Consider the following 24,832-nt stretch of genomic DNA (forward strand, 5'->3'; position numbering starts at 1 on the left):
TTTTTTTGCTGGGAAGTTAAATATGCCACTGTGTCCAGTGTTAAAAATTCTGGTATATAAGCTAGGTGCCAAAAGGCACTTTAAAACTAGGTTACGGTCGCCACAATGGAATGTTTATTCGCCCAGGGGTGGACTAGAGGACCCCCAGGGGTACCTTACAACGCTACAATTCTATGCTTCTATGGTCTCAACTACATTGCTTGACTGTAGCTTGCTCTTACAACAGTTCACTTGTCCCAGTATCCAAGATGGAGAAACACATACTGTGGAAATGGAAATGGCATTAACTATGGACTAAGGCAGAGGTTTTTCAACTGTGGTCGCCCAGAAATCTCCATGTAGTGGCAACTGGACCCATGCCAGTAGCAAAACACACTTGACGCCTGGCTAATTTCTAACACTGACTGTGTCTAATGGGGTCTTATGCCCTACCCAATTAAGGGTGTTTAGGATTGCAGCTTTGTAAGGCTGTATACAGTGGTACCTCTATTTATGAACGCTTCGGGTTATGAACGCTTCGGGTTACGAACTCCACTAACCCGGAAGTAGCTGCTCCTGGTTGCAAACTTTGCCCGAGGATGCGAACAAAAATCGCACGCCAGAGGTGCGTGCGCAGCGGGAGGCCCCATTAGCGAAAGCGTGCCTCAGGATTTCAGGTTTCAGCTTAAGAGCGGGCCTCCAGAACGAATTAAGTTCGTAACCAGAAGTACCACTGTACATGCTATGTCTCTAAAGCCTGTTTGAAGACCGTTCTTTTCCTCAAATAATTAGGGGCACCATAGTTTGTTAAGGGCTGCTGGGCACTGTAACCCGGGGAGGGGTGCACTGGAGTGCCCAGAATTCTTTGAGGGAAAGAATGTTAAAGGTGGTACCTCAGGTTACATACGCTTCAGGTTACAGACGCTTCAGGTTACAGACTCCGCTAACCCAGAAATAGTGCTTCAGGTTAAGAACTTTGCTTCAGGATGAGAACAGAAATCGTGCTTTGGCGGCGCGGCGGCAGCAGGAGGCCCCATTAGCTAAAGTGGTGCTTCAGGTTAAGAACAGTTTCAGGTTAAGAACAGATCTCCAGAACGAATTAAGTACTTAACCCGAGATACCACTGTACACAGCCTTAGAGTAATCATCACTCCATTAAGTCTGGCTGCAGCGAGTGGATGAACTACCGGATCCAAACATATTATGACATAATCTGCATACGGGAAGAGGAAGGAAGCTCCCTGTGCAGAATGAGGCCCCAGTGAGGTCCAGGCTGCGGGCACACCTGCTTCTTATGGGGGGGGGAGAGATGTGTATGAGGACACAGCTACATCTCGCAGCAGTGGTGTAGAAGAGGGAATTTCAGCATGACACGCACAAGGGCTTAAGAGGCATGAAAATTTGCTATTAAAAGGTGCCGCCCAGTTGTCCAGGTAAAACCAGGAAAGAGGACTCGGCTCAGAGAGTGCCAAAGGATAGTGGCATCATGGAGCAGAAGGCTATTAAGCCACAATGGCTTGGTGCTCTCTCCAGCATGCCAGGTCCAGAATAAAAGCTGCTGGGAATCACAGGTGCGAGAGTAGTGTTGTTCCACTCAGGTCCTGCGTGTGGTTATCTGCTTTGAACAGCATGCTGGACAAGACGGGCCATTGGCCTGACTCAGCAGGGCTCCTCCTACATTCTTAAACCACATCACCAGGGACCGCCATGAGATGCTGAGTTGTAATCTTAGAAGCTGCCCAGCAATTTCCTTTTCCTGGGCAACTTCCTCTTGGTGGAGGTTCACCCAAATCAGAGCCTGAGCATCTTTTAGAAGCTTACAATTTTTTGGAAGCCGATTTCAGCTTACTCAAAAATCAAGACTCCCATAATCACAAGTATTTGGCACTGAGAATATGGTGGGAGAGCTTGGTCTTCCCTAACCAAACCTCCCTCTGACAGTGGATAATCCAAGCGTCAGGCCCCAAGTGCCAGACACACGTCCATCTTTGGGATATCAAATCAAAGGCTGCAGAATAAGACAGACATTTCCTCTCTGGAGGTGGGAGCTCTAAGTTTTTGCTATCACAGAATTTGGATCATCTCATACCACTTCCTCTCCCCCAAACTGTCCTGAAATGCATGTCAGGTCACTAAGCTCCTTACATAAATATGAGTAATATATCCAAAATGCTTCTTGCACCTTTTCAAGAGCCAGTGCAGTGCAGAGGTTAGGACCTGTGGGGCCAAGGTTCAAATCTCTACTTGGCCATGAAGCTCACTGGACCACCTTGGGTTAGCTAACCCACCTCACAGGGTTGTTGTGGGGGTTAAATGAGGAGAGGGGGAACTGTGCATGCCACCTCGAGCTCTTCGGAGAGAAAGGTGGGATACAAATGCAAAAAATAAGAGCAAGAGTAATGCTAGGAGGAAATCCTTTTTAGCTGCACAGTGCATTGTTGTTTTTTAAAGAACACCACACAATAGCTACACACACAAAACCTCAAGGCGCACAACTGCACGGAGCACGGCCACTGCAACCGAATCCTGGAAAGTTCACGAACTGATTTTGGGACGGAGACAGCCTGAGTGACAAGACAGCTAATAGGTCATGTAAGAAGCACAGAAACCTTTTCACCTTTCAGGCGTCAGGCAAAACCACCAGAGGCCTCCCGCTTCTTTGCAGACACCTAGGTTCCAAAATGGCTACGACTATCTTCTGGTTAGGCCGTCTGTATGCGAGTGTGGCTCTCCCCCCCCTTCCCCTGCATGCGCGTGTGTCAGAGACATGGTTAAGGGGGAAAGCGCACTGTGCACAATTGATGCAACAGTGTGTGCAGCAAAGCGCACCAATTACTGTCCTGGGAGAACTCCAAGGCGGGGCTGAGGCCTTTCTAGAGCCCGGGGAGGGCGGTGGAGTGGAGCGGGAGGGGGGTGCGAGAGAGAGAGAGCTCACTCGCCTAGGCATTGCAAAATACTGCCTCGGTATGTTGCAATTCCTCCGTGCACCCAGCGCACAGCCCAACTTGCCCAACCGCCGCTTACCGTCAGGGTGTCATCGATGTAGAGGGGGATCTGTCGCCTCTCGAAGGGGAATTCTTCCTCGCCGTCCCTGCAAACTGCCACCAGCCGCGCCATCTCTGCCGACGCCGCTACTCTTGCTTCTTCCTCCCAGCTCCTAGCCTGAAAACAGCCAAACCCCAGGCAAGTAAATGCAAGCTCTGGTTTCGCCACCGCACTTTCACCACAAGAGGGAAACTCAGCCTGCCTTGCCGCATTGGATGATTCGGCATGGGGAGATCCTCTGAATGAGAGTGCCCCCAATTAAATGCAAAGGCCGCTTGGGGCAGTGGGGCAGGGGGAGGAAGAAGAGGACACTTGACAGAGGTTTACCCTAGATTCCCCCCCCCCCCAAAAAAGGGCTTCTGTTTTCTATCCTTACAGCCAGTGAACTGTTAGGTCTAGGAATTTCTGGAAAATCTAAGAGCTCATTAATACTGCTCAGCCAGAAAACGACACCAAAAGTGGGATATTGGAGTTTGTGGGGGGGGTCACTGGGGGGACAAAAGCATCAAAGTGTAGCTCAGAGAAAGAGTAGGTGTATTTACTCCCTTCTCCTGTTTTTATTAATTTTGGTATGGCATAATTTATGATGTTGTATCCAGCCACTTTTTACTCAAGAGCACACCCACTGAAATTAATCAACCCAAGTTAGCATTGTCCATTATTTTCAATGGCTCAAAGCCAAGGAGGGCTTGCATTAGAAAAGCCTACAAAGCAGTGAACAACGTTAATGCTATTACAAAAGAAATATACAGCAAAAATGCAGTATGTACAATTGATCAATTAAAATATTATTATATTATACACACACACACACACACACACACACACAGAGTGTATATTTCTGTAAAAATCACTGTATACCCCTCAAGATGCTCTGAGGAGTAAGCAGTATATAAATAGCTGAAATAAATAAATCTATGTTGAATCCAACAAAATAAAGCTATTTAACGGAACCAAGTTAGTCATATCTCTTAAACCTTAAAACTTTGGCAACAGCATTGTGAGGCTTTATTTTTGTAATGAGCAAGGGATGCCCTTCTTCCACAAAGGTCCCAGCACAAGAAAACAGGCACCCATTATTTCAGTAACCTTCATTTTATCACTGGCTCGACTAGGAAAGAGGGAGCTTGCAGGCTCCCTGATGCTCTTCCACATTGCAGATCACCCTTAGTAACAGTAGTAAATAACAAAGGGCTGAATCGCAACACACAGAATGGCACCTTCCAAAAGGCTTGGCTGTTAAAAGCCAGAGCAGTGGACACACTAGGTACAAAGAGGAAGTTTATCAAAGAACAGTTAGCCTTCGTTTGCAAGTATGTTCCTAAAACTTATTTCCTGTGATGCTTACGGCTCCTAGCAAGGGGGCAGAGACCTCTTCCATCAGCCCAAATTCACTGAGCCAAAGGAGGACACAGGAAAAAACCTCAAATACCGTAATTTGAGGATTTGTATGACCACTGGCCAGGGATGATGGGAGTTGTTAGTCCAACAACAGCTGGGAGCCCAAGTTTTAGAAACACTGATTTAGAGACATACTACCTCAAGACCAAGGGTTGCATAAAACTCAGTTTTACTGAGTTAGACCCATTTAAATTAACAAACCCTAGTTTGTTCTGTATGTTATCTGTGATGGGTCTACTCTGAGTAGGACTAGCTTTAGCTACAACCCCAAGAATGCATATGCTCCTTAGCTCTATGCCACCTTCAAAAATGATACAGTGAAATACTGTGACCAGGACTGCCACAATACAAAAAGTTGCCTTATACAGAGTCAGACTAGCCCAGAACTGTACACTAACTAGCAGCAGTTTTCCAGCTAAGAAATATGCAGGTTTAAACTGCTCACCCAATGCAAGGAATAATTCCTCTTTACAAATAAATAGCCTGCCTCAGGTACACAGTCAAGCCCTTGTCACACATAGCATTTTAAAACCTACAATTAAAATCTACAAGAGGGTTCAAACCAACACCTAATGAAAACCTGTGCTATGCAAATGCCACATACAGATACGTTAATCAAGGCACCAGGATTGACTGAAGCTCCCACTCAAGCTTGCACAGGCATTTCTGTGATACCAACCACTGCAGGCATGTAAAAAAAAAAGGCGGAATCAGAAAAAAGATGGGTGTTCTTTGGGGTGGGGCAGAATTGCTGCCATTCTACAGTTATCCACAAGCTTCATGCACGTATAGATGTATGCACATCTATGCACCCATCCAACGTGCCAAATTTTAAAACGATGTCTCCTTCCCACCATCACATTTGAATAAATCCTCCTTATCTTCACCCTCATCCCGTCAAACCAACTGCGGGGGAGACTTTCCTTAATAAGGGAGAAAGAGTGGCGTTCATCCTATCAGCCAACTCCCTTTTTTGCTTTTCTGCCTCGGCCCCTTCAACCTCCTTAAAGCCACTTTCACCCACTCCCTCTGATGTCGATTTTTTTAAAAAAATCTTTCCAAATGCAAACACCTCGGGGCAAGGACCTGTTGCTCTGCAGCTTGCAAACCGCCATGCACCCTGAAGACGTTAGAAGGAAATAATTAAAGCAACAACAAAAAAAGCCCGCTCAAGGTCTATCCTTCACGATCTCAAGGCTTAACCCCTAAAAGAGATTCTGGAGTACCTGGGGGGGGGGGAGTAGAAAGGAAATAAATCTACAGGAAGAATTAATCCTTCTAAGAAGGGAATAAATGAGGAGGGGGCTAACTAAGGTGTAAGGGAGAGAAAAAAATCAAATGCCCCCTCTCCAAATTTCCTTGACGGGCTCCACACCTCTATGCAAATTTACCATGCCTCCCACCCCCAGCCCACTTTTGCTATTGGCTGAGGCTCTGCTGCCCCTGTCGCAGCCGAGACTGGCATGTGCGCACAAACCTCAAAAGGGACGGGCAGTTTTTTGGCCGGTCTCTCTTCCCTTCCTTCGCCCACCCCTTTCAGGAGCGCTGCTACAGCAGACCTCGGGCCTCCTCGTCCGGCTTTAGCTCCTCCTCCTCTCGCGAGAGGGAGGAAAAAGGCCGGCCAGCCCTCCCTTCCTTCCCCACCCGCCGCCCCCAACCAACCGCTCGGCCTGACCCGCCCCCTCACTCCCTAACCCCGCCCACTTCCCCCCCTCCGCCACCACCTTCCTCTCAGATTAACTGCTTGGCCGAGCTCCTCCTCCTCCTCCCCTCCCTACTTCAGCGCACGGCCGTTTCGCCCGCCCTTTAGCTCCGCCCACCATGGCACTCTCTCGGCGTTTTATTATGTACGCTCCGCCCCTTTCCTCTCTCCCCACCCCGTATTTTAAATCCTTCCTCCGCCTCGCGCTCCTCGGCACGCAGCTGAGGGGAGGGGAGGGGACGGCGCGCTTCCCTCACCCCTAGAGAAAGAGAAACAGGGGAGGATCCGTCTGGCGGCTTCTCGCGCATGCGCGAGTAGAAAGAAAGGCGTTGTGAGAGAGAGAGAGAGAGAGAGAGAGAGAGAGAGAGAGGGGGAGGGGGGAAGGAGGGAGAAAACATAGATCTATATCAAGAAGCCCATCCCTCTTCCTCCTCCTCCTCCGCTTGTCACAAATAGCCTCCGCTGAGAACGCCGGGAGAAGGAGGTGAAAGGCCACGTGATCAATAAACGGCTCCCTCCGCCTGGCGAAATAGTTCGCGCGCGGGGAAAAGGAGAGCCATTTTGCCCTCAGTTCGCCCCCAAAACCTCCAAACGTGACGAGGGCCCCGTTTTTGGTTTTTCCACTCCACAGAAGCCAGTCAGTAAAAACCCACTCTCAAAACCCAATACAGTAAAGGTTTCTGTCATGGTTTTAGTGAGACTCCTCAGGCCAACCACTGTCCCCTCAGCCTCACCTACCTGGCCGGGTTGTTGTGCAAGGAAAAATGGTGGAGGGGAGAACCATGTACACCACCGTGGAGAAATAATAATAATAATATAGTGTGGTGAAATAGGACTAGGAAGACCTGGGTTCAAAAGGCCACCCTGAGGAGGATGAGTCAGCTTAGACTGCTTTACAGGGTTTTTGGGAGGCCGAAATGGTTCGGCCATTAAGCTCACGGGGTGACGGGTGTTGCCACTCACAATCTCTCTCAGGCTGGCCTATTGCGCAGGGTTGTGCGAGAGGACAAAAATGGTTTGAAGTCGAACTCGGCAGCAGGAAGCTCTTTGGCTGATGGTGGCCTTGAGCCAGCCGCTCTCAGACCAGCCCGCCTTGCAAGGCTGTGACGATGGAACCCGGACCCAAAGCTCACTGAGGAACCTATTACGCCAGTCTCCCTTGGATTACAGGGTTGTGGAAACGAAAATGGTGTAAATCCCTGCTCGGCCCACAAAGCTATCCGGGCGGCTGCAGCTCTCAACCTAGCCTCCCTTGCGAGGATGTTGTGAGGGCAAAATGCTTTGAAGCCCCACATAATATAAATCGGGGTGGGGAATCCATGGCCCTCCAGGTTGTGGACTACAACACCCATCATCCCTGACCATTGACTATGCCGTACTTGGTGCCTGCAACTCACAGGGCCTCTTCCACAGACCTCAAAGCAAAGGGTGGCGGAATAATCATCCTGTGGTAATAATAATAATAATAATAATAATAATAATAATAATAATAATAATAATATTTATTCCCCGCCCATCTGGTTGGGTTTCCCAGCATTTAAAAAAGGGATGAAACTTTTTCTCTTTCAAAACCTGTAGCATAATAAGCTTTTGTGCATGGGAAGCAGAGAACACTAAGGAGCTGATCAGGCTCGCGTGAGAGAAAGAGGGGTGTTTAAAGAGCAATCATGTCAACTAACCAGATAATCTCTGCCTTCCACAGAGAACGTGGACAGCAGCGCCAAAGATGCCAACTGGACATTCAACGAGGGCCCTCCAGTGTCCTGAGAAAGTATCGTAGCAGCTCAGCAGTATAGTGGTACCTCGGGTTAAGTACTTAATTCGTTCTGGAGGTCCATTCTTAACCTGAAACTCTTCTTAACCTGAAGCACCACTTTAGCTAATGGGGCTTCCTGCTGCTGCTGCATCACCAGAGCACGATTTCTGTTCTCGTCCTGAAGCAAAGTTATTAACACGAGGTAATATTTCTGGGTTAGCGGACTCTGTAACCTGAAGCGTATGTAACCTGGAGCGTATGTAACCTGAAGCGTATATAACCTGAAGCGTATGTAACCCGAGGTACCACTGTACAGCATCTGCTCTGCATGCAAAATGTCCCAGGTTCAATCCCCAGGTAGGTATGGGAATGTCCCCACCTCTGAAATACCACAGTAAGGCACAGGATCTACGTGTACATAGAACTGGATTGTCCTGCACATTGCTGCATTTACCTGGCCATTGGCTCATAGGTTCCTGCTGTGATAGGAATTTTGAGGTCTTAGATATATGGTAATGTTCATAACCGCATGTACATAATCAGCACAGGAAGGCCGACTTGAAGCCATTTTGATTCCTAAACTGAGCAAATGTTTTCTCTGCAAGGTCAAAGTGGAAAAGCCTCCCCATTGTCTGTTTCCTCACAAATCCTGTCTTAAGGGCACATTTAAGATATGAATAGGGTGTGAGCCTGTGATATGGCCCAGGAACTAAGTATTTATCATTACAAAGGACTGGCCAGGCTCCCCAGGCAATCCAATCAAGTTACCTGCCAGACAGGAGAAAAACAATATTCAATTTTTTGTTTTAAGACCGCCTTTTCTGTGATGTAGGTGTGATGTATCTGAGGGGTGGTCTTAGGTTACACCCCTTCTGTGATGTATGCATGATGTTTCTGGGGGTGGTCTTGATCTACAGGGTGGCAATTTCAAAAGTCTTTATAAGGCCTTGCACGCCAATTTTCTGGGTCCCTCCTCCTCTCCTGCGGGTGAGGGGAGCACCGCGTTGCAACAGATCAATAAAGATCAAGCTTACTAGCTGCTTTGCTTCTCAATATTCTCTGGTTGGCCTCTGTTATTCTCTCCTAACAATAGGGAACCTATGTAAGGACTCTATATGGGCTCTTAGATACCCCATAAGGGAAAAGGGCAGATTTTTGTTTACAACACTGCCACATTTGACAGCTCATCTGGCCCATATGTGAGCTGTTGCCCATATGTGGATCTCAACATACAACTTCTTACACATTCGGCTTAGGAATTTTGCCACTGCAACAGGAACTACCAGTATGTGCCAGCAAGTCACCCTCTTCATTTAGGCAACCATTTGATGGACAGGCAAGAGCTTCATAAGTGGCTTAGATTGCAATCCCATAATTGCCTGGGAATCACCATCCATAAGATTACAGTGATAGAGCACACACAATCCAAAAATCTAACAAACACTCAGAGTTCTCGTGCGCCAATAGCTCAGTGGCAGAGCACCTGCTTTGCATGCAGACGGTCTCTGGTTCAGTCCCCAGTATCTCCAGGTCCTGTCAGAAACCCTGAAGAGCAGCTGCTAGTCAGTGTAATCAGCACTGAGGTAGATAGGCCAATGTGTCTAAGTCTGCATATGGCAGCTTCCTGTATCAAATCAGCCCTTCATTCAGAACCATTGAGGACTCTAGTCTCCCATTTTTTTCAGGAAAGAGCAGTAGGGTGTTTCTGCTTTTAATACAGGCTTCAGGTTCAGTCCTCAATATCTCCAGGTAGGGCAGGCAGAGACTGCTGCCTGAAGCCCTGGAAAGCTGCTGCCAGTCAATGTAGACAATATGGAGATAGATGGACCAATGGTTTGACTCTTCATATGGCAGCTTCCTATGTGCAGTGATTTGGTCACAAAATTGTTAAGAATTGCTTCAAAAAAGGGTGTGTATCTGAAGAAGTGTGCATGCACACGAAAACTCATACCAAGAACTAACTTAGTTGGTCTTTAAGGTGCTACTGGAAGGAATTTTTTTATTTCAAAAAAGGGATTAGAGAAGAACTACGGTACATACTGTACCTCACAAACATACAGTGTACTAACAAGCTTATGGCCACTATCTCCCCTGGCCAGGAAAAATTATGTGTTTAATTATGGACAATATAGCCAGCTAATTGTCACTCATTCAGCATAAAATGGCTTACTTTATTGCAATGGAAAATGACTGTCTATCCCATAATTATTGCTGCTGGCGATGGTTCTACTGTGAATTGCTTATTGTTGAGCCTGTGACATCAGAAATGAGAGCCAGTAAGTTTTATTTATTTGCATGCCAGAGATTTATTGGCTGAAAATTGTTTCCCTCTAGCCAATGGCAAACTCTAATCCAGTTTATGATGGCCAATGGGCAGTTCCCAGAATCCCAAAATAGAATCAACATGGCAGTCTTCAATTCTGTTGCACCAGGCTGGGAATGATGGCTTGATGTACTGGCCTGTGATGGATGACATCCAATATTTCAAAGGGTGTCCAGTTCTTTGTTATCAATGGATAAATCTGTCAAGTTTGGTTTCTTTCAGTTTTCCAAATTTAAGTTCAGCTCTCCACATCAGTTTGTGATTATTTTTAAGCCTCATGAAATATCAGGCTTTTAATTAAAATTCCTCTATACTATAAAAATATTGTGTGCAATTTTGCCTCTTGTGCTTTTTGCAAAGTAGCTTCCCCTAATATAATGCATTTTTCTATTCTATCTTCATACATGCATTTTTAGACATACTTGACCCTAATATATTTCCTTTTTTACAGATTACTTTGCTGGAGAACTGCATTGCAAAATTCAGAGAAGTGCAAATCTCAAAAGATCGCTGTGTTTTGCTTTGTGTATTGTTTTGGAACGTGTGAATTAGGTAGGTTTGCCTTTAAATGTGAACTGAATCAAATATTCCTCCTTTTCTTTGTTATGTCATTCAGTATTTCTTGAAGGCTCAGGGAAACAGTTTCTTGTGAACAAGTAGTATAATTCAAATGTCTGACAGTAAAGCAATAACACATTACAATATCATCTTAAGTATAGATATTTTATTTGCTTGGAGGCTTTGATGCATTTTATTTGCAAATTATAATCACCTTTGTGTTGACTCAATCCAACATACACCTCCGATTATTTTGAGCTCTTTCAGTTCTCTCTCACACACAGCCTCCAGTTAAATTCATTTGTCTTTTTTATGAGAAATGATTCCGACACTCCTCATTGTAAGTTTTAGGTCTTTTGGAAAATATATTTGATTGAATTGCCCATTGCATTTGAACATAAACACATTTTAAATTAACATAGATGAATGCAGCTGTGTGGAAGGACTTATAGTCCATCTAGGCATCCTTTTATCATGCATTTATGAATTGCATTCCTGATTTGTGGTCATTATGTTATTGGAGCAGTTCTACATGATCTCACTTTCAATTCTTTTTGCACTTAAATGGTAGACATACTGCTTTATTTCCAATTGGTGCATGTCCCCATAGCTTCCTGCTGAAAGATTGCTACTTTTAATGCCACAAATATTTTGGGGTTTTTTTTTTAGTTCTGATTTTATTGCACAATAGTGCCCCTCCAGGGGACAATAACGCAGCAACACTGATTGGGGAAGCATCTCAGAACAACTAGTAAAGCGGAATGATGTCTGGACAGTCCAGTATAAATCTACCATGAATGCACTATTATTGTGTCAAAGACATATTGCAGAATACATCTGCAAAAATACCAGTCTGGAGGGATCCATTCACATGCTGTAAACCTTCATCAAGCACAAAGTGCCCTCTGCCTCAGTACCACTTCTTAGCATGTTAGGCATTCAGTGTGTGCAGACCCACTGCAGGAGAAAAGGGTACCCTGCACAGGAATCCCAATGTGACAAAGGGACAAATAAGCTTAATGTCTGGTCTGCAAAAGTGACCAACCTCAGTTTTCCCTCAAACAGCCCCCACCTGCCCTGCCTTCCTTCTTACAACTAGCCCAGGGGATGGCCCTGGCTGTAAGCTTCCTGCCTCTCCTTAGTCTCATTGTTGCCCTTTATAGAACACAGTAGGGAGGAGGAGGACAAGAATGAGGTGGCTCTGCCTGCCATTGGCTCTGGCTCCAGCTTGAGCTTTGGTCCCGATGCTACAGACATATGGAAATGTATTAGTTCATTCAATGAAAGTGACCATGAGTTTAAAACAACTATAGTCCACATTCCTTCCTTTAGATAATCCAGTATACCAGCATGCATGCAAAAGTCTTATAAAAACCAGTGCAATCCCAGCAGGCAAACCCTTTTCTTTTTGGTTACAACTTTACATATATTTATAAAATTACCACCACTTTAAGATTATATTTCTTGCTTGCAATAGATACATAACCAAACAGTTAGTAAACATATATAGATGCAGGACAAACATAGCCCAGAATGCATTGCTGTGAATCGTGTCAACCACCATATTCACGAAGCCAGTCAAGACATTCGCTAGTAAGAAATACAGGAGCTGATTCTTATTCACAGCGCTGATCATGCACACTCTCCGTGGCACCGTTTTCCTATCCTGGGGCTCTGGGTCGTGTTTTTTACTTGCCACTGCTGGCTGCATGAAATTCCAGCTGCAAGGAATGCTAGCCCCAGCCACCAGAAACTTTCCAAACACCAGCACAAGATCAGCCACCAAAAAGCAACTAAAGAGTAACAGGCCGTGAGCGATGACCCACACACAAAAGGAGAGGTTTGCCATCCGTCGGGATACGGTGTCTATGTGAGTTTGTGTTACATGAAGACAGATAAAGAGGAAGAAAACTGCAATCAGGAAAGAGCCGATTACGCCAAGCCAATCTCTCACCAAACTCCTCCTCTTTAACAAATATAAGCCCACTTGCACGCTAGCCATGTAAACAGCTAGGTAGCCGATGACAGAAAATATGCCCTCTCTGTTGGCATTGAAAAACCCGTCCCGTGAATCTTGGCCATCGCTCCCATGCAAGATGAACATCTTCAAAGGTGTGAAGCTGAGGAAGCCTTCATAGACTACAGCAAGTGTTGCTGCAATTAACCATGCTCTGCGCACGGGAAAGACAGCCAAAAGCAATGACGCAGCCATCCGTACAACAGCTAAAGTGAAGAAAAAGTTCCAGTGTACACCGTATTCCGAGACATGTTCGTAATAGTCAATGGCCTTGATGCTCATCACCCGCCCAAAGCCAAGAAGCAGCAAAGGCCACACAGCAAAGAACTGCCTGGCAAGATAAGAGACTTTGTGCTGTGCTGTGCCAGGCTTCAGCCGGACTTCTGGACAAACCACAGCGTTCCCAAAAACGAATGATCCCACTCCAAAATCCATTACCCCTGTTCCATAGGTCTCTGTTTTGGCATACCTCCGAGGGTACTGTGGAAAATCTACAGCCAGAATGCTGATGGATGTCAAGACATTGACAAAGACTCGGAACACCGTTATCGAAGGAATGTACTCTGGTTCCAAGCTTGTCCTCAAGAAATCACTTATGATTTGCTTAGGCGGCACTCTCACATAATTGGTTCTCCGACTGTATATGATCAAAACCAAGCTGACACAGAATACGGTGATGGAGAGCATTACCCAAGGTAGGACAGGAGCCAAAATTGTACAAGAGAGCACTGGCGGGACAACTAAGATGGTGAAGTCTAGAAGAAAATGGCCAACCATTGACTGTAGTGGTTTTCCATAGCAGAGAAAATAGAAGATCAACAGAAGCCCTCTGGAAAGGAGGCATAATGACGCTAGGGGTAAGCCAATGGAGATCTCCAGCAAGGTAGTTCCATTCAAATTACTTATAAATTCTTCTTTTTGCTTTTGCGACATTTTTTCTGCTTTTGTAAGTCACTAAAAAAAAAAGAAGAAATCAAGTTAGCAGCAAGCAAACTGAAGAAAAATCAAGAGTCGGCAACTGCATCCACCCCAAGGTAAATCCTCACCTTGGTGAATCAAGTTGCTCCAATAGACTTTTTAAACCAGTGGGCAGGATAGAAATAAAAGAATTTCTATGCTGAAGTCACTTTCTCTATGCACGACTACAAGTTTTCAGGCAGCAAGCAGCCCACATTATTTTTTAACTGCTACTTTTATAAACAGTTGCAAAACACACTTGCAAGAAATTAAAAGAGCTTGCCTAGGAACCACATACCATAGGAACCCAACATGCACTAGCTCTTATTCGGACTTCCAAGGCAAACACCTGAAGAGGATATTTTATTTCTTTTTAACAAGTCGGAACCAACAGTCATAGCAACTGCCACTAGTAAAATTATTGCGGTGAAATTATTCACATAAATTTACACAGCACCCTCCTTATTGAGCATTCATGGTAATTTATGCTCATGATGCTATCAGGGTGATTATACGCAGTCCCGCTTTCAATACTGTCTACACCTGTGAAAGTTTCAGGGCAGACACATTGCTTCATTTCTAGTCAGTGTGAATAACATGTTGCAAAATACCTCTGGGGGAAAAAACCCAATGCCATTAGTCTGGAGGGCCCCAAATATTTTATATTCTCAAATTTCAGTTGTAGGAGAGAGAGGAGGTAAGGGCAAGAAGATTGAAACACTCTAAGGTTGTCATCCTATCTTTTAGATTGCTACACTTTTTTGGTCCAAGAGTCACACTGAATCAGTCAACCCTGCAATGACCACATGTCAAAGTGTGGGGGGCCTTTTTGCTATATAATAAAAATGTGAGGGTGTCATCACACTGCAGTTTGCTTGGCTGCCAACAGCCAGCCATAGGAACTCCAGCATGACAACAGCCTTACAATAGGAGTAGCCAGATGTGCAGCAGACACCCTGCTATACACCCTCTACTTGGCAGCAAGCCCAGCTGAACTCAATGGGGCTTACTCACATACATGTTCATGGAGGCTACTAGCCACAACGGCTATGTTCTCACTCCACTGTGGGAGGCAGTATGCCTCTGAATACCAGTTGCTAAGGAATCACAAGTAGGAAGAGTTGTTACGCTCATGTCCTGCTTGTGAGATTCCCATAGGGGCATCTGGTTGACCACTGTGCGAACAGGATGGTGGACTAGGTGGGTCACTGGCCTGATCCAGCAGAGCTGTTCTTTCTTATGTTCTTACTCCCACAATACTATCTATTACTACTATTACTTTCTTCCACTAGTGGATGCATCTTGCCAAATTCTGTCTAATCACCTTTACTCTTCTTTTTCTTGAGGCCTCCTACAATCGACTGCCACCTTCATTTTTTCCCTAGAAACATTTTTGCAATACACATCTTTGGATGAGACAAGCTGCAGCTTGTCAGGGAAAGGCGTCTCTGAAGAGGGAGCTTAAAAGGCAAGAGCTCACCACACCCTCGCCTCTTAGCCCTGCAAGACGGCAAATTTGTCTTTCAGCACTGCAATAGTCTGCAAGGACTAGCTTAATTACAGCTCAGGGTATCCCTTGATAAAAAGCTGTAAGCCAGCAAACCTTACTGACCAATGGCTGACCATTTCGAGGCTCTTTGCTCACCTTCCCCTGGAGATGGCAAGCCTTCAGGACAAGGCGGGTTAAGAAAGTAAGAAGAGCACTGTAGTTGGATCAGGCCAAAGGCCCATCTAGACTGATATTCTGTTCTCACAGCAGCCAACAAGATGTCCCTCTGGGGAAGCCTGCAAGGAGGACCTGAATGTAACAGGGCTCTCCCCATTTGTGATCCCTCAGCAACTGGTATTCAAAAGTATGCCACTTCTGACCATGGAAGTAGAACATAGCCTTCAGATATTTAGTTAGTTATTTTCCTTGCTTGTTTTAACATGGATTTTATCCACAGAAGCACACAACTTAAAAACATAAATCAAATTCTGAACAGAGCTTAAAAGAACATAAAATTTAATTCCAGAGACGTAACATTCTTTGCAATTTTAACATACTTATAGACAGGAATTTCAAAATGAATCAATACAGTGGTGCCTCGCGAGACGAAAAGAATTCGTTCCGCGAGTCTTTTCGTCTTGCGATGTTTATCGTCTTGCGAAGCACGGTCCGTCCGTCGCAACTGCGCCTCTTCAAGCGGCTTTAAAAAAAAGCGCAAGACGTTTTCGTCTTGCGAAGCAAGCCCATAGGGAAATTCGTCTAGCGAAGCAACGCAAAACCGAAAAACCCTTTCGTCTAGCGAGTTTTTCGTCTTGCGAGGCATTCATCTTGCGGGGCACCACTGTATTATTTATTTGCTGCATTTATATCCCACCTTTTTCCTCCAAGGAGCTTAGGTTAGTGCAGATAGTTCTCTCCCACTTCATTTAATCCCCTGTGAGGCAGGTTAGGCTGAGAGGCAGTGACTGGTCCCAAATCACCTTTATGGGTGAGCAGGGATTTGAACCCTGGTCTCGCAGGTCTTAATCCGACACTATACCACAGTAATGCTAAATAATGGTTTGTGAGAATGTTTCTTGGCTGCACTTTCCACCATCACAGAAACATAGGAAGCTGCCTCACACCCTTTCTGGCTCCTTTAACTATTTTAAATAGCATGTTAGTTTTGGGAAGCAGAGGCCTGTCTCTCGCCCTCATGCTGTTAGTGTCTTGGGGCAGAGACCCTCTCTCTCTCTTGCTCCTTTAGCTGATTCAAGTACCAGTTGCACCCACGCCTGCTATTTTAACAAGGTTTGGCCATTTCCTTCTTTCTTCCCCATTCCTTTTAGCATCACATGATGTATCAGACTGCAGCCTTTATTTAAAACTGTAAGCTGCCTTGAATGCATTGGAGAAAAAGGCGATATATATAATTGCAGTTAGCAAATAATCACATCTATACAAACATTAATAATGGGTAATTCATCCAAACCCTACACAATGCAGGACAAAACATCTGCTGTATGAAGGTTTCAGCCACTAGTCAAAAGCCCCACATATAATAGCTATAAGAACTTGAAAATATGCAGCAAAAACGTTTTGAAAGAATTACCTGCTTTCTTATGGAGGTAAAGTTTCAGCGAAAAAAGACAGCAGGATTTGTCTGAAACATAACTGAAAACATTCTCATCATAAAGGCTGGGTCAGAGACAGGTCTTTGCTGTTTCTCTGAGAATTAAAACTGCATTTAAAACACAGGTGTAGAGTTTCTCTTTAGCTCTGCACGGCTCCTCGCTTATACTTCCTGCTGCAAAAAAGGTAAATCAGGGATCTGTTTCCTGATGACATTTTCATCAGAGCAAGTAGCCTGCTAAACGAGATTGCCTGATTCATCAGACTGCTCAGCCATGGTCAAGTTTAATATAAAGGTTACTAATGGCATATTAAAAGGCATTAAAAGAAAAGGCGGGGTGAAGTGGAAGAATTGCATTCTGGTCCTACACCTGTGATAACAGGCTGCCTTGAAAGGCACACAATGGGTGCCATCTCTGTCAAGGCATTTCCTGATGATCGCGTTCATTTACTCACCAGAGGTTTGCCTAGCACAGCAACAGAAATTTGTAGTGGTGAGGCGGTGCATTTTACAATTTTATGATGTTCTGATTATTTGATTGTACAACCCCGTGGTTCTTTTAGTTAGCGGTTTATACTTTTAAAAACAAATAAAATAAAATTTGCATTGCTTGTTTGCCCGCCACAGATTGTAGGTTTGGTCGACACAGACTGGAGTGGACCACTTCGCATTTCAGCTGAAGGATGCCTCCCCCCCCCCCACCCAGTAAGTTTTCACCTCCAGTAAAAAAACTCCCTACAAGTTTTTTTTTTTAACTAGCACTTCTCCTTACTGTGCTAGCTTTCTGCTTGCGGGGGTGGGGGACAACCTGCAAGGAAGTGTTCACTCTTGATCCCACCCCTCCATGATACTAGGGAGTGTAACTCCCCAGGTGCTCCGCGTGTAGAACAAGCAGTGAATTCCCTTGTCTCCACGTGGGTCCGATCTGGTAAGAGCGCGTTTCCTTTCCCCACCTCCTCGATCCGAATATTATTGTTATTTACTTATTTAGCACTACCCGCCTTTCGTCCTAAGGTCCAGGGGCGGGTCACAACAATTAAAACACGACATGTAAAAATTTAAAACAACTATTTTAGGCTATGGTGCAACACACGCTTTCTGGGTGCAGCGGAGCTTGCTACCGAGTAAAGCATGCGTTGTTGCTTCGAGAAGCATGCTTTGCTTCCGATGAGACACGGATCCCGGCTGCTAAACTGGAACTCACCCACCCCGCACATTTTCTTCGGAAATCCCACTACTTTCCGCGCAAAGCATGCAGCGACCCTGCGCACCCTTTTCTTAGGGGTAAACCTCGTTCTTGAACTCGGTGGAGCTTCCTTCCGAGGAAAACCTGCGCCACGGGTGTCTGAACGTGAATGGCAGTCAGCGCCGTCTGCTTCCTTCGGAGGAAGCAAGCACAGGATGAGGCCAGCGGGATGCAAACCTTACGCATCCCTACTGGGTAGTGAGCCCCATTGGATTTCAATGGGATTGTGCGCGTCGCACAGGCTGGCGCTGCATAGCTGCGGTCCTCTGCGCTCTCCAGATTCCCCCCCGGAATCCGAAATCGGGCTCCGCATCCCAGAGGCGGGGCGTCAAATCCGGATCTTCCAGGGAGTCTGGAAGCCCTTCCGATTCAAACCCAGCAGCCTCCGCCTCCAGCTCCGCCTTTGCCCGGGACTGGCTGAGCCGTCCTTCGCCTCCCTCCGGAGGACGTTGCTTTTCGCCGGTCGCTCTCGATTCTCTCCTCCATATATACATGGAACGGGTGAGTCCATTTAGCCTCAAATCTCTTTCTCTCTGCTTTCTTTCATCTGTTCCTTATAAATGAGGTTATTTCTCTCTTCCTCTCCAGAAATGCTGATCTCTTAGTTTAAGCTCCACAATTTATTCCCTCCCTCCCCCCACTCCACATGCTGCTTCAGAAAAGGACTGAAGCAAGAGTTCCCTTAAGGGTGTGCAGAGTTCTTTTCCCACTCACTGAAGAGCAAAGGAAGGATCCCAGTGGGAAAGGACCATAGCTCAGTGGTAGAACATCTGCTTAGCATGCAGAAGGTCCCAGGTTCAATCCCCCGCATCTTCGGGTGGGGCTGGGAGTGGCCTCTGCCTGAAAACCTGAAAAGCTGCTGCCAGTCAGTGTAGACAACACTGAGCTAGATAGACCAGTAGTTTGACTGTATAAGACATAAACTCCTATGTTTCTATGAAAGGGGAGGGGGGTCTGATTTTCAAATCCCTCAGTACCGCTCCCCCATAACAATAGATAAATCACTGCCTTTAGTTTGTTGTTTGTTATGTTTTTAGAGTTTTTCATCTATTTTGATTTTATTTGTTATCTATTTTTGGTTAGTCACACTTAGGTATTGGCTTGAAGAGTGAGGTAGAGAAACTTGCATAAAATAATAATAATAATTAAGTATAAGTGTTGCTGATCCCTGGCTTTAAGCTTCTTCTGCATTTTCTGATGTGTTCCTGTCCAACGTATATTTATACCTTTTTTGGATTTCTTTTATTTGGCTTTTCAGCGACGACACCACTCCCCACCCCTTTTCAATTTTAGCTCTACAAATGCTAGGCTGCCATGATTCTATAATGTCAACACATTTACCTGGGAGTAAGCCCACTAAACATAGCAGTACTGTCTTCTGAGTAAACATGTATAGGATGCCTAGGGCCTCCAGATTTTGCTCCCATCAACCCCAGCAAACATAACCAATTGTCAGAGATGATGGGAATTGTAGTTCAGCAACATCTGGAGGGCCAAAGGTTCCCTGCACCTGGGATTAGGGAGATTCAGTTTTACCTCCCTCATAGGGCTGTTGTGAGATTTAGTTAAATACGGGGGGGGGGGGATGGGATCAATTTTATACCCTCTGGCTGTGGAGGCTCAGAGTGGATAGGTCAGATCCTTTATTAATCTGAACTGTGCAGGTTTCAAAACATGTCCCACTTGGAGCAGAGGCTTGCTTGAAGTTGGAGTGTGTGTCTAGGCAAGCTTGGCTAATAACTGGGTGAATCTTTTGGGGCCTTTGGACTTTTCTTTGTTGACAAAAAAAAGTGTGCAAGGCACACTGGGAAAAGCTAATTCAAAATACAGCATTTTCCGTCATTATGTGTCACAGCATGTGACTTAAAACAACAACAACAACGTGCAGTGACCTTGCCTGATCAAACCCAAAGTTCAGGACATCTGTTGCCAATGATGACTATCCAGAGGTCTCCAGAAATCCACAAGTGGAACAAGAAGGTGTCTGCTCTTCCATCCTCCTGTGGGACCCCAGTATTCAGGTAGACTGTCCCTCTACTTGAAGGCTCAAAGTTTGCTCTCTTAGCTGATCACCATAGATGAGGGATGGGGAAGCTGTGCCCCCCCCCCATGATGCTGAACTATGTTTCCCATAATCCCTGACCATTTTGCCATGTTATCTGGGGCTGATGGGGACCAGTTTGCTCACCACTTAGTTTGGGCCTTGAAGGGCTGATCTCTCCCTCTCCCTTTCCTTTTCCCTCCACTCTGACTTTCCTTTATTGTTTCTGGCCTTTTTTGTTTCTAAGCCTGATGCCAGGGCCTGTCTCTCTCTTATTTCTAACGTAACTTGATCTGGGAGATTATCGTCTGAAAAACAGAATAAAAATATAAATAAATAAAACTTTGGAAGGCCTTGAATACACTAAAGTAAAAATACAGTATTGTTGTTGTTGTTGCTGTTGTTGTTGTTGTTGTTGTTGTTGTTTCTATTCTGCCCTTCATCCGAGGATCAGAGGGTAGTTTGCAATATAAAAATACTTACCGTAGGATAGTAACCTACATACACGCAGTTTAAAAGACCATAGATTGTTTAATTAGCCAAAGGCTTGGGAGAAGAGGAATATTTTTTGCCTGGTGCCTAAACAGATGTAACAGAGTATCCAGTTTTCAGGAAGAAATGCAATATACCGTATTTTTCACCCTATAGGACGCACCGTCCCATAAGGCGCACCTAGTTTTTTGGGGGGGAAATAAAGGGGAAAAAATTATTTCCCCCCCCGGGCTGGGGCGGGGGAGGCCCGAGCTTCCCCCGACCCCAGCCCCCAAACAGGCAGCTCTCTGCAAGCCGTGGGAGCCCAGCGCTGGCTCCCGCTGCTTGCGGAGAGGTCCGCGAAGCCTGGACGCGCTGATCTCAGCGCGCGCAGGCTTCGGCATGCCGGCAACTCTCCGCAAGCAGCGGGAGCGCTCTCGCTGCTTGCAGAGAGGTCCGCGAAGCCTGGCGAGCAAGAGGGGTCGGTGCGCACCGACCCCTCTCACTCTCCAGGCTTCAGCGAAAGCCTGCATTCGCCCCATAGGACGCACACACATTTCCCCTTCATTTTTGGAGGGGGAAAAGTGCGTCCTATAGGGCAAAAAATACGGTACACATCTGTAAACCAGAGATTGCTTTTTAGGAACATAGAAAGCTGTCTGATACTGAGTTAGACCATTGGTCCATCTAGCACAATGTTGTCTACACTGACTGGCAGCAGCTCTGCAGGGCTTTAGACAACCGTTTTCCTACCTGGAGATGCCAGGGATTGAACCTGCAACCTTGTCCATGCAAAATATGTCTGCCACTGACCAAAGCTCATTCCACACATTTAAGTGCCATTTTGTATAGACTCCAGATGTTCATTTATAGTAAACAACAACAACAATCCAGATTTCTAGCCCTTAAGTGTCTACAGACATTCATGAAAGTATTTGAAACATAGGAAGTTGCAGTTGGATTTTCGGTCTATGTAGCTCAGTATCATCCACACTGACTGGCAGTGGCTCTCCAGGATTTCAGACAAGACCTCCCATCCCCACCTGGAAACTGAGCCTGGCACCTTCAGCCTGCAGAATACAGTAGATGCTGTACCACTGAGCTGTTGCCCATCTTTCCTCATTTTCTCTGCTTCTGGCGAGAGAAGTGCAAACTTAAGTTGACCAGAGCAGTGTGGTTGCAGCAGGGAGCTCAATCAGCTGATGTGCTGTTTTATATTGTGATACATGGGCTGGATTGCTTTAGGTCATTGGCCAACAATTATGTACTGGGGGGTGTTGTAAGGAGGGAGGGGTGGGAGCCCAGGCACCCCCTGGCCAAGGATCTGTTCATGTCTCCTATTGCACTAAGGCCCTTCCTTCCTCTCCTCTGCTCTTCTGCCTCCATACTGACATCTCAGGTCCCAGGGTCCAGTGGCCGAACTCTTGATTGCAAGGCCTTATAATGTTCCAAGCTTATTGAGTCACTTCTCGAACGCTCAGTTGTCGCACAGAAGTGGCAGTTCTCCCTCATGCTGCTTTTACATTCTCCCCCTCCCATACTTAAAACACAACATCTCTTAAGTACTTGACAACCAATCAGGGGTGGTTAAATACCCATCTCCTGTTTGGGAGCTTCCCAGAAGCATCACAACTGTCTTCTGTTGGAGACAGGCCAATGGATGGATTTTTGGTCTGGTCTGCCAAGGAGATTTTAAGGCTCTTGAATCCTGAATGTGGGATCACACATTGCTGTTACCGCAAATAGAGGCTCAAAGAGAATTAGGAGACCCACCTGCCTTGGCACCCAGCTGAAGGGCGTGTTTGTGTGTGGCAATCTGTTCTAACAATCCTTTATAAGCAGGACAGGTTGTTTAGAGGGTAACTGTAATCCACAAAGAGGCCAACAATGGATCTTCAGAGTTAAGGAAAGAATAGCTTTATTGTTCCTGATGTGGGTCCCCCCCCCCAATGTTATTGACTTCAGACAGTCAGCATTCCATGCTCACTAAGCATGTTCAGTGTTCACTTGAGCTGTTTTTGGAGCCCTGTCTCTTCTTTGCGCCCCACTCCTTAAAAAAATTGTTAATATTTTTTGTACTGCTGCAAACTTAGTGCTTCTCCCTACCTCCTACACCTGGCCCTGCTGATTACTTCCCTTGCTTGTGTGGATGGGGCTGTTTATGGACCAGCACTCACCCCGTGAACATCAGAAATAAATGGAATTCTAATTGGTGAGCCACAAATATTGCTTTGGCTTACTAGGCCAGCCACGATTTGTGATTGCCGCCAGTCCCCTCTCCTGCATACGCTGGCGTGGACTGAAGACTTGGGTCAGGGCCTTCTCTCATTAGTGCAGGGAGTATAGAGAAGCAAGAAGAATGGTTGTAACTCTGAGCATGGCTGATGTTGAATATCACCCAACGTAAGGGAGCAGAGGTAAAACCAGCCTCCTGCAGAAAACTTGGAGAGGGGGTAACTGAGAATGGAAAAGCCAGGCTTGCAGGGAGCCTGAATGGGCACATTCCATGCTGCAACATTTTATTGCAAATCCCACGAATAGTAGCTGTCAGTGAATAATATGGGACTATCTCTTAAGCATAATTATTTTTGATGGGGGGGGGGGAATCCTGACCAGTGGAATGATCACAGGGGAAGTTAATAAAAACAACATCCCATAGCTTAAATCTGCTGGCTGCCGCTGGGTGAATTTGCTGCTGCTGGATAGAACCAGCAGTCTGGGTTGCTGGATGGTTCCCCCCCCCCCCGGCGTGTAACTTTCCACTGGTCACGCCCGTGCAAAAATGTTCTGTCGTTTTTCCCCACAGGCCGCCTTTTCCCTCCTCCCACAAATCTGTTTATAACAGCCGGGAAACCTTACATTTAAGGAAGGAGAAGAATCCACTTTGCTACCCTTAATCCAAAAGGACGCCAGAGTGCAAACAGATATTTCTCTAAACTGTTTTTTCAGTTAAGGATTTGTGATGTTGCCCCTTCCCATTCAATTTTGCATAATTGACCCTGGGAATAGTCCCCAGGCTCCACTTTGTCTCGCGAGACCCAGACGCTTGCTGTTGCTCAGAGCGCTGGAATATAGGAAGCGGCGTTCTCAGCCATACCTGGAGATGCTGGGGATACAACACAGGACCAAGCTACAGCTCTTCCCTCACAGGATAAAACAAGTTTCCAGTCCTCATGGTGTTGTACTAAGGGCCGGTTTAAATAGGAACAGAAGAAGCTGCCTTGTACCAAGTCAGCCCATTGCTCCACCGAGCTCGGTATTTTCTGTCCTGAGGGTGGGAAACCTTAGAGTAGATCCCCAGGTCAAATGCATACCCGCCATGTGTCCTGGAAAAAAAAGGGGGAACATCCCATTTCTCCATGTGAAATTGCAGTGGGTATTTTGGGTGCTGTGATCTCACACCTTGAAAAAAGGAGTTGTGGGGGGAGATAGCAGCGCAGGTCACATGCCTCACCTGGGAGCACGTCCTGGAAAACATGCACCCCTGTTTTTAATCTAAAAAAGTTGGACTGGTTGCATATGCAGCCCTCTAGGCCACACCTTCTTCTCTGTTTTGCTTTGCACCTTCCTTGAGTGTTGGCGTCTGGCTGTAAGGTGCCCTTGATTCTGATAAGGCCCCTTGTTTGCCTGGATGGAGGAGAGAAAGCAGTCTGTGTGAGTATATGGAGAAAATAGCCTCAGTAAAACACACCTTTCTTGCTCCATCTGCTTTGGCCCCTGGCATGTGGCCTAGAAGGGAGTGTGGCCCTGAGGCTGAAAAAAAGGTTCCCCACCCCATGATTTATCTATCACGCGGCCCATTGAAGTCTTCCCTGTCACTCTCAGTAGCATTTTGCAGGTTGCCAAAACCGCTTCAAGTAAACAACCTTCTTCATTCTATTCAGGGCTCCTCGTTTCTCTTGCTTGAGATTTCCTGCAACCTGAAGTCCGCCAACGTTGAGATTTTGCCAAGCTGGTAGTACTCCAATGCATTCTCCAACACGAACTTCAAAGCCCCACAAAACGAGAAGGGAAAAAATGCCCAAGCAGGTAATGTCAGGGAAAGCTAAGATGGTAATATGGAAAGGCTTCCAGTAGTGCCAGGAAGCCATCCAGGGAGCAGACCATATGGCTTGCCTGTCCAGAAGCTAAGAAGCTGCCTGATACTGAGTCTGGCCACAGGGTCCATCTCAGTGCTATCTGCACTGGCTGGCAGCAACTCTTCAGAGTTTCAGGCAGGGAGTGTCTCCTAGCTG

At 46.1% G+C, this 24,832-nt stretch overlaps 3 protein-coding genes across 15 annotated transcripts in view; 1 reads left to right on the forward strand and 2 right to left on the reverse strand.

Moving 5' to 3' along the window:
* Nucleotides 1-6,562, reverse strand: part of GGNBP2 (gametogenetin binding protein 2) — a 32,226-nt gene extending 25,664 nt beyond the window's left edge. For 4 of the 7 annotated variants that reach the window (XM_081172961.1, XM_081172960.1, XM_081172958.1 and 1 more), the window contains exons 1-2: nt 6,385-6,562; nt 3,004-3,141 (exon numbers count right to left, since the gene is read on the reverse strand). In XM_081172961.1, coding sequence (XP_081029087.1) covers nt 3,004-3,141; nt 6,385-6,525 — 279 coding nt within the window. In that variant the 5' untranslated portion in view covers nt 6,526-6,562. Of the gene's footprint in view, nt 1-3,003; nt 3,142-5,902; nt 6,033-6,149; nt 6,323-6,384 lie in introns of those variants that run through there. The other 3 variants (XM_081172959.1, XM_081172963.1, XM_081172962.1) reach the window with 3 other exon arrangements.
* Nucleotides 6,563-10,657: 4,095 nt separating this feature from the next.
* The window catches only part of MYO19 (myosin XIX), a 33,464-nt gene continuing 19,289 nt past the window's right edge, over nt 10,658-24,832 (forward strand). For 2 of the 5 annotated variants that reach the window (XM_081172918.1, XM_081172922.1), the window contains exons 1-2: nt 18,453-18,586; nt 24,482-24,626. In XM_081172918.1, the coding sequence (XP_081029044.1) occupies nt 24,564-24,626 (63 nt within the window). In that variant the 5' untranslated portion in view covers nt 18,453-18,586; nt 24,482-24,563. Of the gene's footprint in view, nt 10,759-17,466; nt 17,768-18,452; nt 18,587-19,989; nt 20,107-24,481; nt 24,627-24,832 lie in introns of those variants that run through there. The other 3 variants (XM_081172919.1, XM_081172920.1, XM_081172921.1) reach the window with 3 other exon arrangements.
* Nucleotides 10,911-18,254, reverse strand: PIGW (phosphatidylinositol glycan anchor biosynthesis class W). Of its 3 annotated transcripts, none has more exons than XM_081173091.1 (3): nt 18,111-18,254; nt 16,819-17,010; nt 10,911-13,735 (listed from the first exon to the last, which is right to left on the reverse strand). In XM_081173091.1, exon 3 carries the CDS (start codon nt 13,712-13,714, stop codon nt 12,203-12,205), a length of 1,512 nt encoding a protein of 503 aa, XP_081029217.1. In that variant the 5' UTR covers nt 13,715-13,735; nt 16,819-17,010; nt 18,111-18,254; the 3' UTR covers nt 10,911-12,202. The 3 variants fall into 3 exon arrangements, with proteins under 3 accessions (XP_081029217.1, XP_081029218.1, XP_081029216.1); XM_081173092.1 differs by having other exon boundaries at nt 16,819-17,013; nt 18,111-18,247; XM_081173090.1 differs by lacking the exon at nt 18,111-18,254 and having other exon boundaries at nt 16,819-17,473.

This window comes from Podarcis bocagei (genome assembly GCF_964188305.1).
Source record: "Podarcis bocagei genome assembly, chromosome: 15".
In the NCBI taxonomy this organism is placed as follows: domain Eukaryota; kingdom Metazoa; phylum Chordata; class Lepidosauria; order Squamata; family Lacertidae; genus Podarcis; species Podarcis bocagei.

Coding starts and splice junctions, on each gene's coding strand:
- PIGW (XM_081173091.1), bottom strand. CDS start 13,714: ATGTCGCAAAAGCAAAAAGAAGAATTTATAAGTAATTTGAATGGAACT.